The sequence below is a fragment of the Balaenoptera physalus genome (genome assembly GCF_965194825.1).
Source record: "Balaenoptera physalus genome assembly, chromosome: 2".
Lineage (NCBI taxonomy): Eukaryota > Metazoa > Chordata > Mammalia > Artiodactyla > Balaenopteridae > Balaenoptera > Balaenoptera physalus.
The window spans coordinates 15,413,381-15,429,989 of NC_138883.1; the positions used below are offsets into that span (position 1 = coordinate 15,413,381).

The 16,609-nt window shown below is 35.1% G+C and overlaps 1 protein-coding gene across 14 annotated transcripts in view; it reads left to right on the forward strand.

Moving 5' to 3' along the window:
- Window positions 1–16,609, forward strand: part of EML5 (EMAP like 5) — a 166,668-nt gene that overhangs the window by 82,968 nt on the left and 67,091 nt on the right. For all 14 annotated transcript variants that reach the window (XR_014260948.1, XR_014260949.1, XR_014260950.1 and 11 more), the window contains exons 12-20: window positions 102–208; window positions 725–843; window positions 2,248–2,434; window positions 5,685–5,790; window positions 7,189–7,282; window positions 8,275–8,375; window positions 12,946–13,148; window positions 14,151–14,262; window positions 15,359–15,486. Coding sequence is in view for 11 of the 14 variants with exons in the window: in XM_082451170.1 (XP_082307296.1) it covers window positions 102–208; window positions 725–843; window positions 2,248–2,434; window positions 5,685–5,790; window positions 7,189–7,282; window positions 8,275–8,375; window positions 12,946–13,148; window positions 14,151–14,262; window positions 15,359–15,486 (1,157 nt within the window). In the remaining 3 variants the exon portion in view is untranslated. The remainder of the gene's footprint in view (window positions 1–101; window positions 209–724; window positions 844–2,247; window positions 2,435–5,684; window positions 5,791–7,188; window positions 7,283–8,274; window positions 8,376–12,945; window positions 13,149–14,150; window positions 14,263–15,358; window positions 15,487–16,609) is intronic.

Below are 16,609 nucleotides of genomic sequence, written 5' to 3' on the forward strand. Positions count from 1 at the left end.
ATGTCAGTTGGCACAGTCAGCTCTTAATCATTAATTTTATTGTGCTGTTTTGAAAATGAATCTTCTTTAAACAGGTAATGTTTCATTTTTTTAAATTACAGAAAATCTGGCTGACTCTAATAGTGATGAATCAGATTCAGATCTGTCTGATGTTCCAGAACTGGACTCTGAAATTGAACAAGAGACACAGCTCACCTACCGTCGGCAGGTAATTTTTATTACCACATGATTTTTTCCTGAAAAATTCTTGTTTCTTCTTTATCTTGCTCCCTGTTGTTTACTCATCTATTGTTACCTTTTGCAGTTTTTAATTTTCCAAGAAATGTATGGCTGTTTCCCCCTTTAAGATTTAAAGTATACTTGTGTAAAATGTTATTTATATTAAGTGCTTGATATACTAACTGTGCCTGTATTGTATTTTACTATATATTATATGTGCTTTTTGTCGCAGTACACTTCCATTTATTTCCTTTAAAATACTCTCTTACGAAGTATACAAATTTCATGGAAACTAAATATGTATTTGTCAGTGTGATACTTAGAAAATGTAAATACGTTTGTCTTTCCAAGGAAGTAAATTTCATAAAGAATCTTCCTATTGAAGACAGTTGTTAAAACTTTAGCGATCATAGTAACCACAATGTCTGAAGTTACATTAGGAATCTATAACACCTTTATTAATTTATGTTCTAAGAATATTTCTACTTATGTACATTATTTAAAGGTTTACACGGAAGATCTACCTCAGCTTAAAGAACAATACAAAGAGAAACAAAAAAGTGGTACTTCTAAAAGAAGAGAGCGGGCTCCAGGAAATAGTATTCGATTACACTTTGTTCACGGGTACAAAACGACTACTTTTCATTTATGTGTTTGAATTTTGGTTCACATTTACTAGCTATGTGACTTTGAGCAAGTCACTTAACCTCTCTGTGTTTCTGTTTTACCATCTGTAAAATGGAGATAACAGTACTTTACTTCATAGGGTTCTGGTGAGGAGTAAATAAGTCAATACTTGTGGTGACTTAGAATGTTGTCTGGCACTATATAAGAGTTTATTAAATAAAAAATTAATTTGTCTTATGAAAATTGTGTTATATTTATAGAAATGGATCTCTTTAAACAAAAAAATGAAGTGAAATGTAAGAGATTATCATCTCCCCTAAATATGTCTAATTTGTAATGATATTGTGGCTTGTTTTGGCCTAAGCATTTTGGCCTATATATTATAATTTCAATAAAATACAGTTTCTGGATTCTCTTAGAATATCTGGCAATACAGGTCTCACATTTTATCCTGGGACAACAGAGTCTCCAGTCCAACTCTTTCCTTCCCCTAACCTAGTAATCATTGTCTTACCTGGCTTATAATGTTTTCAAGAATTTGAAAAAAAACAGATTTATTTAGTAAAAATATTTTTCCTCCAGTGTTAAAATAGACAGTATTTCTTTTTGTTTGTTTGTTTGGAAGCATTTTGTGTGTGTGTGTGTGTTTTTAATTGGAGTATAGTTGATTTACAATGTTGTGTTAGTTTCAGGTGGATAGCAAAGTGAATCAGTTGTACATATACATATATCCACTCTTTTTTAGATTCTTTTCCCATATAGGCCATTACAGAGTATTGAGTAGTGTTCCCTGTGCTGCTATTCAGTAGGTCCTTATTAGTTATCTATTTTATTTATATTGATCATTTTTGAGAGGATTTGACTACTTGTTTTCTGGATGTGTATAATATTTTTAAATTGTTTAAACTTATTTTTGTAATATATATTGATATATTTTATTCTCATGGTTGAACAATGTGTATAAAAGGATACACTCTGAAAATCTTCTTCCCACCTCTGCCCTCCCAGCCATCATTTCCCCCCTACCCAAAGGGAATCACTGTTACCTAGTTTCAGAAATATTTATGTATAATATAGTACAAACAAATACAAATATATATTCTTTTCTATACCCTTTCACTTGTAAAAAAGCAACTTTTTGCTTTATAGTATACGAATTTAGTATTATGCAAATATTAGTGTACAATATACACTTTTCTGCACCTTTTTTCATTGAGTGTTGTAGCTTGGATTTAGCTATTTGTAATCAGAGCAGTTCACAAAAGTTTATGGGATCTGAGATATTTGTATTTTTTCAAATTGTTCAGTATCTTGTAAAACTGGAAATTGAATGTCCTCTGTATAGTCCATATTTATCAGTAAAAGGCCAAAGTTAATGTTATATGATTTTTCTATATTTAGTTACAGAGGTTATGACTGTCGAAGTAATCTGTTTTATACTCAAATTGGTGAAATTGTGTACCATGTGGCAGCAGTGGGTGTCATTTATAATCGACAGCAGAACACACAGCGCTTTTACCTGGGTCATGATGATGATATTCTCTGCCTGGCTATTCATCCTGTGAAAGACTATGTGGCAACAGGCCAGGTAGGTCCTTTGAAAGACTATGCGACAACAGGCCAGATAGGTTAGACCTTCGTTTGGGTTTAAAATTAAGTTAGTCCATTTTTTTCCTTATCTTTTGTATTCTAGGAAATGAAGAATTCTTTAGAATGGGATTTTATTTTCATATTACAAATGAAACATTTTTCTTATAGCTTTCCTTAGAGTTTTATTGTTTTACTTATTGTAATTTGAATTTGGAACTATGAGCTCTGGCTTGACACCTTTCTGTCACGATAATATTAATTTTTTAAATTTATGAGTAAAAATTACAAAAACCGTAAAGACTAGAAATCTGGTTTTTAAATTATTTAAAATAATATAAGTTATCTAAGAAATGTTCTGTGACAAACAGGATGACTATGTTTTTATTTTACAGTCATGATAGTAACATATTCGGGTTTACCAAAGTGGAAAACACAGAGAAAAGTCATAACTGATACCTCTCTATATGGATGTTCTTAGAGAAGGAAGGGAAAGGGTGATATTTATAAATTCTCACTGTGTGTAAGCACTTTACTAGGTTCTTAATGTATATTTATTTTATTCTCACCTCACCTCTATGAGAGTGAAACCATTTCCCCCAGTTTATAAATGAGGAAGTTTAGGTTTAAAGAAATTAGATAATTTTCTCAAAGATCTCTCAGCTAATAAGTGGTAAAGCCTAAAGCCCTTAGTCTGTTTGGCTTTAAATACTGGGTAAGTATACCTTCTGGGATATACTGAGGGTGGGGGTAGGAAACTAGCATCATCCTATGTAGCTTCCCTGAAAGGAGAGAAAGCTCTTCCCTTTTTCTTTCTCCCATCTTCCCTCCCTCTGTTTGTACCTCCCCTGACTCTTTCCTTTTCTCCTTCCTTTCCTTCCCTCCTTTTCTCCCTCCTTTCTTCTATTCATTCAAAAACATTCATAGAGCATGTGCTGTGTACCAGGAAAGACTCTGGGAATATAAATAAAACATCTTGCCATGGTAAAACATTCATACTCTGTGGGGGAAGACAAACACGCAAGAAAATTGTGATACAGTGTCATAAGTATAGATCAGGGCTTCTTACCTTGGCACTGTTGACATTTTGAGCCAGATAATTCTTTATTGTAAAGATAATTGCATTTTTGTGTATAATGCCATCCTGTGCATTGTAGGATGTTTAGCAGCATCTCTGGCCTCTACGGACTAGAGGCCAGTAACACCACCCATCCCAGCTGTGACAACCAAAAATGTCTCCAGACAGCATTTGGGAGGCAAGTCACCCGCTGCTGAGAACCACTAGGCTAGAGATATGTATAAAGCGCTCTTGAAATATTATAAAGGACTGATATACCGTGCCTAATGGAATCAGGGAAACCCTCATAGAGATGATGACATTTGAGCTGAGTAGTTTACCTGACAGAGGGGAGGTTGGGGAATGTATTTCAAGTGTGTCATATCACGTGCAACAGTGGGGGAAAAAATTAAAAAATAAAAATACAACTTCTTTAAATAACTGTGAGCAGCGCAAAGTATTCAAATCTTAGAGTGCATGATGGACATTAGCGGAAGAACTAATTAAATGGGTTGGCAGAGGCCTCAGGGGCACCATTTACTTTCACCTTTAGTTTATATAAATGGTTCCTCTTAAAACACAATTATGTACCCATTGTGCTGTGGCAAGGAGTTTGGACATTATTCTGCTACTACTGGAATGAAAACTGTAAAAACTGGTCATTTACTACCATAATTCTGGAATTTTAGGGAGTTTGGACCAAATTAAACTAAAAGTCAGTATGCCTACAGGACATCCCTGGATACCCAATGACCTCTTCCTCTGCTAGGCTTTTAGCCCGAACTCTAACAGAAAGACAGTTTAGGGGAATTCGCTGGTGGTCCAGTGGTTGGGACTCCGCGCTTCCACTGCAGGGGACCCGGGTTCGATCCCTGGTCGGGGAACTAAGATCCTGCAATCCATGAGGCACAGCCAAAGGAAAAAAAAACAAGATTAACAAGAGAAAAACAAAAAGTTTATTAACAGGTGCAATTCATATCACCTGGGAGAAACCTACACCAAAAGTAACTCAAAATGGTGGTCTAGAACTCCAGCTTATATAGAAAACAGTAGATCTGTAGAGAAATGACAGGACAGAGGAAAGCAGTTAATAACTTAGTGAAATATTGACTGATTGCAGTATTGTTTTTTGTTATGTCTTTTTATAAAACCAATCTCAAAATTAACAGTAATTGGCAGCTATATTAGTTATTTCAGGAGTTGCCTCCATAGGCAAAGTTATTATATCTCTTAATCTGTATAAAGAAAGTGATTACTTGGGGGCTTCCCTGGTGGCGCAGTGGTTGAGAATCTGCCTGCCAATGCAGGGGACACGGGTTCGAGCCCTGGTCTGGGAAGATCCCACATGCCGCGGAGCAACTAGGCCCGTGAGCCACAATTACTGAGCCTGCACGTCTGGAGCCTGTGCTCCGCAACAAGAGAGGCCGCGATAGTGAGAGGCCTGCGCACCGCAATGAAGAGTGGCCCCCGCTTGCCGCAACTAGAGAAAGCCCTCGCACAGAAACGAAGACCCAACACAGCCATAAATAAATAAAATAAATAAATAAATAAATAATTTTTTTTCAAAAAGGAAGTGATTACTTGAGTCTAGAGGAATAATTAAGAATTAAGTCTTGTTAACCTGCTTGGTGCTTTAACCCCTCTGGATCTTGTTTACACCATTATCCTAGCCTAGAATATACTTGCTTGCTTCTCGTTTTATCTAAGACCTACACTTTTTGAAGGCCCGCATCAAGTAGCATCTCTTCCATGAAGATTTTCTCTACAGCCTTTTCATCCCCATTAAGCATGTATTACCAGATGTTCTTATTTTAACGGAAAATATCTCGTTTTCCCAATGAGTCTGCAAAATTTGTCTAATTGTCTTAGTGCTCATTGTACCTAGCATAGTAACGCTGCCAATAATAGATGCTTGGTAAGCATTATCTTTATTGATGAAGTATAGGATGAGGTTTAGGAGCTACGTAGTTGTAGAACATTCCTAGAAACACTGAGCCTAGTCTCATTAGCTTTTCAACAAATGTAAGGGAAAAATGTTGATCACATATACAGTCTGCTTTATACTTTTTATTTGATAAATATTTATAGCAAATATGACAAAGACTGTTAAATCTCCTGTTTTATTTCCTTTTATAGATATGAAAATAAACAATTTAATTGCATAACATGACTTTTATAATTCTTTCTATTTTAGGTAGGTAGGGATCCCTCAGTTCACATATGGGACACAGAGACCATTAAACCATTGTCGATATTAAAGGGCTACCACCAATATGGTGTCTGTGCTGTTGATTTCTCAGGTAAGGCAGTTTTCTATCTCAGTAAGAATGATCAAAATGCAGAGGCAATACATAGCATTTTAGTCTAAATTAGTTTTGCCTAAACTTGTCATTTAATAGTGACCTTCACGATTTTTTATCAAATATGCATACTGTTGTCCTAACCAATCAAGGCTCTGAAAGTGTGGGTTTGCTAGCTGGTTTATAATAATAACTTAATGAGTGTAATTTTAATACCCATTATTATAAAGATGTTTCTATTAAAATAAAAAATGTTTGTCTACATAACCTCTGAAACTGTCTCAGTTACCACTGGTGGTATGTATTTCCCACCTTGGGCAAACCCTGGTCTCATTTAATGTTTTGCAGCCACAGAGTAAACTTTGAAAATGTTTAGGGTGAAAGCTAAGAAAGAGGTGAGAACTGAAATATTTGTTGTATAACATTTCTATGAAGTGACAATTCCAATCTGTCTTATCAAAATAATTTCAGATCACGTTAACTCTTTGCTACATATATAAAAGTTTAACAACTACAGATAGATCTACAGTGAAAGCTGGGGTGTGGATTGGGAAGAGTGGGGAAATACCATTAATAGAGAATTTTATATTAAGAAACAGTAAATTTGTGCTTTCTGCTGCTCTGACTGAAGTGATAGTGAATTGCTATAGTTTGTGGGGGGAAATGTATATACACATATTAATATCTGCCAAAGGTGAAGAAACTGAATGGTAAAGGAGTCAACAAGAAAAATACCACTGGTAACGATAACAAACTAATTGAGGTTTGCAAAAAGTGTGGCAGAGTGGCAAATGTTTTATTATAGATTGCCTTTACAACCTATAAACATATGCACACCTGCCAGCATGACTGACTTAGCGCAATCTCTTGTCTAATAGTCATTACTTGTTGCTTGATGGTAGTAACAACTAGAATAATTGACCTTCACTACAGTCATATTAAACAACAATATGTATTTGTAACCTATGTCTTTTGCATTTGATTCACTTTTTGTAATCCCTATGACTTCTTATATCACAGTAGAGCTCCTATGGTGAAATTCATTGGCGTATATCACTTCTTCCTTCCTTCTTTCTTAGTTTTCCCTTTCCTTCTCATCTTTTAAATATCTTTTTTCTACTTTTCTTATCTTCCTCCTTTCCCCTATCTTAAGCTGGTAGAAGATGAGGTAAGTGAAGTCAGAGGAAGAAGTCAGCAGATAGGTTTAGATGCATTGAGAAACTATTCTTCCCCCTCCTTATAAATTCTGCTTTTTGTTTCATAGCTGTATGTGTGCCTAACATTTAACAATATTTTATAAAATTTTAAATATAGTGTTGTGGTATCAGAATATGTACTGAGTGTTTTTTATCTTCTGAATGTTAATGATCAGTCTATCTCTATGATTAATTTTCATAGCGGATGGGAAACGTTTGGCTTCAGTTGGAATAGATGATAGCCACACTATTGTGCTGTGGGACTGGAAAAAAGGAGAGAAACTTTCGATAGCAAGGTAGGGAAAAAACTTGATATCACATTGGCAAAATACTGAAATTACCTTGGACTTAAAATTTTTTTTTTACTTATAACAGTTTTGAAATCAAGCAAATATAACTTTTTAAATTGTTGCCGTCTTTATTACCATTGAATAAATAGTATAATTGTGGTAAAAAGACAAATGATTTCATGATTCATTTGTAGGTTTATCCCTTGTGAACACACTTTTTAATGTAACTGTAATATGATATTCAAAGTAGTGATTATCAAAAATCTCCATTTATAGGTAGAGTGAATTCCACTGTAAGATAAGCTATTCTGTAGTCATTGAAAACATTATAAAATACTCATTTTATATATTTGAGTGAAAGGAGATACATACACACATGTATCACAAAGAAGTTATAGATTATTTTTATTTTCTCTGTTATAGTTTTCATTTTCTAAATTTTCTACAGTGAGCATTATTATTTCATAATAATAAAAAATATTAGCGATTGCTTTAAAGGAGGAAATAGTTAACAGTTTCAGAGACTTATTTTTTTAACTTCCTATTCCCTAAAGTGATACATAAAAGCACTTTTAAAATATAGATAAATGCTTTTTTCAGAGTATATAGACAGGACCCAAATAAAAGATAGTTTAAGAGGATTTTGTATTTGGAAAGACTATATTAAGCTGTAACAGAGTACTATAAAATTTTTTTTTTCTTTAACTCATTCATGCCACAAATGGCATTCTCTATGTACAGTACTATAGTAGGTGCTATCCAAAAGAAGTTCAGTTCTCACTGTTCCTATCTTTTAAGATTCTGTTCAGAGAAGTTAATAAATTAAAATAATAACAAAATAACAAATGTACAAACGCATGATTATGTAGCCTAAACCTAAGAGACAAGTGGGCCAAGCATTTAGTAATGGAGTAATCAAGATAGGGTATGGATTAGGCAAAAGGTTATTACAGGAGAGATTTATCTTCAGAGTTAAAACATTTTGGTATTTATTTCAGAGGAAGTAAAGATAAGATTTTTGTTGTAAAGATGAACCCGTACGTGCCTGATAAATTAATTACAGCTGGAATTAAACACATGAAATTTTGGCGTAGAGCAGGTAAGGAAGTGCTTCTTTTTTGCTACTTTGAAATTTAAGAAACTATTACTTTTTTTTTAACATCTTTATTGGAGTATAATTGCTTTACAATGGTGTGTTAATTTCTGCTTTATAACAAAGTGAATCAGCTATACATATACATATATCCCCATATCTCCTCCCTCTTGCGTCTCCCTCCCACCCTCCCTTTCCCACCCCTCTAGGTGGTCACAAAGCACCGAGCTGATCTCCCTGTGCTATGTGGCTGCTTCCCACTAGCTATCTATTTTACATTTGGTAGAAACTATTACTTTTAAAAGCGATTTGGTTAAGTACAGTGTGGTATCCTAAATTGGATCCTGGAACAGAAGTTTCATTAGTTGAAAAATAGGTGAAATCTGAATGAATTCTAGAGTTCAGTTAATAGTAATATATCAAATATGTCGGTTTTTTAGCTTTGACAAGTAGTCTGTAGTATTGTAACATGTTAATGTTATGGGAAACTGGGCGGGCGAGCAGTATATAAGAACACTCTGTGTTACTTTGCATCTTTTATGAAAATCTAAAATTCTCAAAAGTGAAAAGTTTATTTTTTTAAAAGAATGATTCACAGTTGTCTTGATACATTTTAAACAAAGTTAAGATTTATTTTATCATTATTTATTGGCTGCATTGATCTAGTATTCATATTTGCAAAAGAATTTAACTTATGAGATTAATCAAGTGATGTCCAGACTTCGTTCTTCTGTTGAAGACATGTTCTTTAGTCTAAACTAAAAATGAGAAATTGTGTCAAAATTCTTTATGTGCTATAAAATGATATAGAAATGGAATGTTATATTACTTTAGTCATTTAGTAAATTAGTGACTGTAGAAGTTCATATTTTAAAATTAAAAAGTCGCTTTTCCAAATCAAATAGCATACTTATAAATTCCAGCAATTTGACAAAGTCTTAGTACACTTAAACCTTTCAGATAAAATACATAGCTATAGAGAGAAGTGAGACATAGGTTAGAAAAGAATAGGCTTAGTGAAGATATTTCCCAAATTGAATTAGCTTTCAAATTGTAAACTACATAGGACATGAGTCGATTTTCAGACTTGTTTTAATACTTTATCACAGACTCATCAGATCATAGTGTATATACATTTACAAAGTAAAAAGAAGTATCTTCACATTTGTAATTTTCATTCGCATTCATTTAAACGAAACTTTTGAGTATCTTAGTCACTTGGAATTGCAGATACCCAGCAAGTAATGTTATTATTGCGGTTTTGAAAAAATAAACAACAACTGTAAGTTTGTCTGAAATAAGAGACTTAAAGAAAGTAAATAGCCTTAAAATGAAAAGATTTACAATTGAATAACTTTTTTCCTTAATTTTGATTTGTCATAAAGTAGACCTGAAACTGAACCATAAAAGGATAAACGTTAAGACTTTAGTGCATTTCAGCATTCCTCACTTTGAGGTTCTGATCCAGAGTTCAGTAGTCAACTGGGAAATAAGTACCCACTTTATTAATCTGAATAAATGCCATCTGTCTACCCTCTAAATGCATAGCTTTATGTAAACTAAGTTAAAGATGACGTAGGACTAAGGCTGAAAGGGAGCTTCTTACCTCCTATCCCAGATATAGGCTTTGAGAATTGCAAGTTATGAATTATTAATCTCTAAGGAATTTGAACTCTATTCCATGGCTGGTATGACCTTGTACAATACAAACATGTTATGCTGTGTGTATCAGAAAACTCAAAAATGATTATCTAAACCAGAGGGGAAAAACTCTGTAAATGGCCAAATAGTAAATATTTTAGACTTTCCAGACACAGAGACAAAATCAAGAATATTATATAGGTACTCAGAGAACAAGAGAGAAAACTCCTGCCTTGCCGTACCCAGTTTGCACCCAGTTGCCGTTAACTGGAGACATTCCCTCCAAGATCAGCCTGCTGCAGTGAACAGGACTTGCAGGTTGGGCTCGGGGGAGACCATAGTCAGCCTCACTCTGCCCTAGCAACACACTGATTCTAGTGTGTCTTCTCCTCCTGGAGAGCCCTACCTTCTCAACTTGGGCAGATGGCCAGAGGCCAGGCAACTCCTAGACTGTGATTTCACTGCTGGGTGCCCAGCAGTTGCCATAGCAAAGTCCTCAACTTGTGGATGGTGACCAGCTCGGGCCCTAGGCGGCTGCTACTTGGCAGCCAAAAGTCAGGGAGGCAGGCTCTGGGAGCAGAGAAGAGAACCGACGTAGCCACTGCAGCTGTGCTCCAGTGGGCATTGAACAAAAACAGGTGATGGCAGGATTTGGCCTACAGCCCATAGTTTGCTGACCCTGCTCTGGATGGATAATCTGTGCTCTAGTGAAACCCAGTCCCCTCCACTTGTGCACTAGATCCCATCTCTCATCTATTCAAGGACATCCTTCCAACTCTTCTTCCCTTTCTCTCTTGCATTATCAGTTTTCCCTCTCTACCAACTCTTTTCCTTCAGTATATAAATGTGATGTTATTTCTCCATCTTAAGTAAGTAAAACCAAACAAAAACACTCTTTGAGCTCTACCCTCCAGTTGCTAATCAATTTCTCTTCTTACCTATGCACTAAAACACATCCACACAGTTGTTTACACTTTAAATTTGTGAGTTATCTTCTCCTTCTTTTGAGAGAAGTCTAACCTGTTTTTTCCCCTTCACCACTTGACTTAACTGCCCTTCCAAGTGCACTAACAACTCTGGCTGATATGTTAAAAGACAGTCTTCTGAATACATTTGGAATATGACTCCTTTTCATCATCATCTATGTTATCACCATACCCATGTCACCCTTATCATTTGCCCAGATGATTGAAATAGCCTTCTAACTCTTTTCATCCTTGCCGCTATTCAAATTACCCTCAACCCAGAAATCACAATGAACCTGGTAATAAGTGATATGCCAAGTCTTGTCATTCTACCACCCAAATGTTTTTCATCTCATAAAGAGTAAAAGTTAAATCCTTACAATGGCCTGTAGTGCTGCCTTTGACCTCTCTGACCCCATCTCCCATTACTGCCTCCCTTACTTTCTTTGCTACTCCATACTGGCCTTCCTAGTTGTTCCTTGAAGATTCTTGTCACGTTCCTGCCTTGGGGCCTTTGCGTTTGCTGATTCCTCTGTCTTGAACGCTCTTTTTGCATGGCTTGCTCTTGCTACCTCCTTCAGGTCTTCATGCAGATACCACCTTCTCAATGAGGCCTTTCTTAACCACTCTTCTTAAAATGGACCCCTGTCATTTCTTATCTCCCTTTTATGCTTACATTTTCTCCATAGCACCCGTCATCATCTAACATCCTGCACATTTTACTTATTTGTCATATTTATTGACTGTCTCTCACCAGGAAGCTCCATGAAAGCAGGGAATTTTGTTGTCTTGTCTGTTTTGTTCATAGCTCTGCCCCCATTGCCTTAAATAGTGTCTGGTATCTATATATATTTCTTGAATAAATGAATGAATGAATGAGTTCATTTGGAAAAATGGGCAGAAGATATCAATAGATAATGAATGACCAATAAAAATAGGAAAAGATGATAAAGCTCATGAATAATTGGAGAAATGCAAATTAAAACCACAATAAAATTCGGTTGATATTTCACATCCCCCAGTCTGATAATACCAAGTGTTCTGAAAGGTGGGAAACAACAGGAACTCCTTTCACTATTAATGGGAATATATGTTGGTGTATCGACTTTAGAGGACAATTTGGTCACAGAGCTGATACCTCTTGATCTACATGCTGTGCTTTTGCAAATACCCTATGACCATTCCTAGGCATTCCTAGAGAATCTCTTGCACTTTTATAGAAGAGGCCCTTGCAGGAGTGTTTAAAGCAGCATTGTTTGCAATAGCAAAATCTTGGAAGCAACTTTATTAAGTCCCCGTTAATAGGAAAATGTTGTATTTATATAATGGAATGCTATATAGTCAGGAAAATGAGTTTTCTAGGGGTACAAATCAACATGTATAAAACTCCACAACAAATTGTTGGTGAAAAAAGCAGGTTGCAAAAGAATACATATAGGATATGTATTTATAGAAAATTTTAAACATGAAAAATAATGACATGTTACCTAAGAATTCAAAAATAAGTAGTAAAATATGTATAAGGGAATGTGTGAGAATAATCAAGATCACATTCAGAATAGTAGCAGGTGAAGAAGGGAGATGGGATTGGCATATGTTTTGATTGTTTAGTAATTTTATGTAAGTTGATAATGGATATAGAAGAGCTTGTATTTTTTTTACTTTTTGTATTAAATATGTCATAATATAATTTTTAAAATATTAATCAAAAGACTGATTTAAACTAACTTAGTACATATTTTTGTTTATCCAAAAAGCTATGACCTGAAAGCAGCCATGGGTGTGCCTGCCGCAGCCAAGCAAGGTGTTGCCCAAGTCACTGACTGAGAGACCTTTAGTTTTCTTTTTAACTCTCCTTACTGTTACATGTCTTTCTCTTTAAACAAGAACAACAGCAGAAGAGAAATTTTATTGCTTTGAATTTTATACATTTTGAAAGTGGTACTTTCATAATGTTTTTTATGAACCAGGGGGAGGATTGATTGGAAGAAAAGGCTACGTAGGCACACTGGGGAAAAATGACACAATGATGTGTGCAGTATATGGATGGACTGAAGAGATGGCTTTTTCTGGAACATCCACAGGAGACGTGTGTATCTGGAGAGACATCTTTCTTGTAAAGACAGTTAAAGCACATGATGGACCAGTGTTCAGTATGCATGCATTGGAAAAAGTAAGTAACCTAATAAATTTTAAGTTAAACATAGTTTGATCACGGAGTGCAGAACATTTTCACAACTACAGGGACACTACCTTTCTACTTAGCTGAGCTACCCAATAATAATATGTGAGCTAGAGTCTTCCTGACCGTATTTTATTCCTCTTTTCAAACTCCTGAACCCAGAGTGAAATAGGTCTGCTGTTATTAAAAAAAAAAAGTTTAACTTAGTATTTATTAATCGCTTACTATGAGTCAGAGATTGTTTAAGTACTTAATATGTTATCACCATATCCTGTGAGGTAGCTATCATTATTTTTTTTTTAATAAACTTATTTGTTTTATTTGTTTATTTTTGGCTGTGTTGGGTCTTCGTTGCTGCGTGCAGACTTTCTCTAGTTGTGGCGAGTGGGGGGCTACTCTTCGTTGCAGAGCGCAGGCTTCTTATTGTGGTGGCTTCTCTTGTTGCAGAGCACGGGCTCTAGGCGCATGGGCTTCAGTAGTTGCAGCACGCAGGCTCAGTAGTTGTTGCTCGCGGGCTCTGGAGCACAGGCTCAGTAGTTGTGGCACATGGGCTTAGTTGCTCTGCGGCATGTGGGATCTTCCCAGACCAGGGCTCGAACCCGTGTCGCCTGCATTGGCAGGCGGATTCTTAACCACTGAGCCACCAGGGAAGTCCCGTAGCTATTATTATCATCCCCTCTTTTTAAAGGTTGAGATTATGAAGCCTCCAGGAAAAGGTGCTGAAAGTGGTAGAGCTACTTTATGGTTCCAAATTGCAAACTGTGTTTTTAAAGTCCTATTCTAAAAGTAGAATGTTTTGTGTCACTGTAAATATTTTTGCAAATTCCACGTTGATGTTTAAAAAAACATAATGGATTCTATGCTAATTTCTGTTTTTTACAAGCTGTAACTTTTGGCTATAAATATTCTTTCCTCTAGAGTTTTTCAATATAAAAGAAGGTTATTATTTTTTAAATATTTAGATCTTCATTAACTTAAAACTTACTTTTGTAGGGATTCGTAACTGGAGGGAAAGATGGGGTAGTAGCTCTTTGGGATGACTCCTTTGAAAGATGTCTCAAGACCTATGCTATAAAAAGAGCTGCTTTGGCCCCAGGATCTAAAGGTGATTTGAGATTTTGAGATTTGTAGGAAAAAAGATTAATTGCTTATTAACATGGTGGGCACTGAGGTGGAGCACCTGGGGTATATTTTTCCTTCTTTACTAGACAGGCATCAGAATTCACTAAGAGAAGCCGCTTAACTGGATGCCAGAATCATTGCTGTCCTTTCAAAATCTATTTTCAGTGATACACATAATAAAATATAAACAAATACAAGATTATCAGTGTTAATTTTTAACATTTTTAATTTTTCAAAGAAAATCGCCATGTGAGTGTCACATTTACCACCAGTCAGGGAATTGTTTTCAAACTTGGCCTTTTGTTTCATCTTAGTGTTTTGTTGACCCTCCCTCTCTAGCCTTGCAGGCCCTACTTCCTTTACCCTTTCTCATAGTGCGTTAAGGCACTACAATGCTCTGTCTCTGACCTCCAGGCCTTCCTGTATGCTGTCACTTTTGCCTAGAATTTCCCCTTTCTCCTCCCTCCTGCTTCCTCCAGTTACCTGACCATATGCTCATTTTTCAGATCTCAAACACTGTTTGTTCTAGAATGATTCCTTACACTCCCATCCCCTCTCCCCCTCACAAAAGGTTAAATTCCCTTTTGTTCCGTTTTCAATATGCTCCTCACACAAGGTCTGTTTTCCTCTTTGTATGCTCTTTGAGGGCAGAAGCTTGGCTCTATCACGTTTACCAGTATATCTCTGAAGCCTGCCTAGGGTACAGTAAACATAAATGAATTAATCTTAAATCGAATTGAATTAAAATTACTAACCAGAATATTGTACATGCTCTAAGAGGGTTAGGAGGTGGATGAGGGGCAAATGTAAAAGGAAAAGAAACAGTTGTCAGACTGGTAGTAGGGGATCTGGAATAATATTGAATTATGGAATTGTAGTATATAAATGGTACTTACTTTTGAGATTAGTAAATTGAATGATTGGGGAAAATGTGGTACATTTATTAGAATACTTAAAATATAGGAGAAAGCAACCGTGTAACGTGATTTGCATTGTCAAAATAGCGTCATTGGCAGTATATACACCCTTGTATTATAGTAACTTCATACCTAGAAGAACATCTCCGTTTAACATTTTAGGTCTTCTCTTGGAAGATAACCCATCTATACGTGCCATATCATTAGGACATGGTCATCTTTTAGTTGGCACAAAGAATGGTGAAATACTAGAAGTGGATAAAAGTGGCCCAGTAACACTTCTGGTCCAGGTAATTTTAAATGTTAATATGCTTTCTTTTCCCTTTGTATACAGTTGATTCAATACATAAGAGCCAGAAGTTGGCAGTGGTGAAAAATAATGTTAAATTATTTAGGGAAATATTTGTTAATGTTAATATTTATAAAAACATAAATTTAATCATAGTTAAATGAGTAGTATCTGTAAATAATATGCACATTATCATGTAGAATAATTGCCAGTATTTTCAGTAATTTCTTATTGCAAAGCAAGAAACCAGTAGAAAGAAAAGCCAGTTGTAATTAATTTAACACAGTCCATTTATTTCATATTTAATTTTATTTCTTTGAAGTACATTTGTTGAACCTAAGGCAGTTGTTTTTCTATGAAACTCTTCAGTTTAGTTCATTCTTTCTAAGTTTCTAACTTAGAAAAGTAAAAAATGAATGTATGCTAAAATTTTACTGCTGAAAACATTTATCCATGAAAATATGTTAGTGATTTTGAAAATCCAGAAGTACAGACTTTGTGTGGTAGAAATATAACATGAAACAGCAGGATTAGCTAATCCTTAACATTTCCGTCAAGAACGCTGTATTAATTTTTCAGGTTTACATTTCCTATGTATATTATGGTTTTTGATACTATAAAACACAGCAGGTGAGGTAGTGTTTACTCTAATGAAAAATTGTCCTCATGCAACTCTGTATAGTAACACACTTTGGGCTTGCCTTTTACCCTGAAAAAGAATTATGTTCTTTCTTAATACAGACTGATTTCTTCACCAGCCCCCACTTCACTCCTGTTAAGACACCAAAGAGTACATGTAGATGAGAACACTGCACATGCTTTAAGGTTAACATAATATCCTGATGTAACAAGGAGAATTTGTAAGCAAATAACAAAACATTTTATATTAAATTAACTGTCAAACTTTCATGTCTTACTCTTTAATTTCAGTCACATGATATTCCTTTAAAGTAAAAAGATGTTAGAGTCATGGTGTTTAACGTATTTATGATCTCTTGGAAAATATAAACGCAAATACACTTTTACAGATGAATCCATAGATGGACCTATTCAAAAATATAATTTCATAATTGTAGGAAAAGATTTGTAGAAGTCATAAATGACATTATTTTTTAAATATTTAT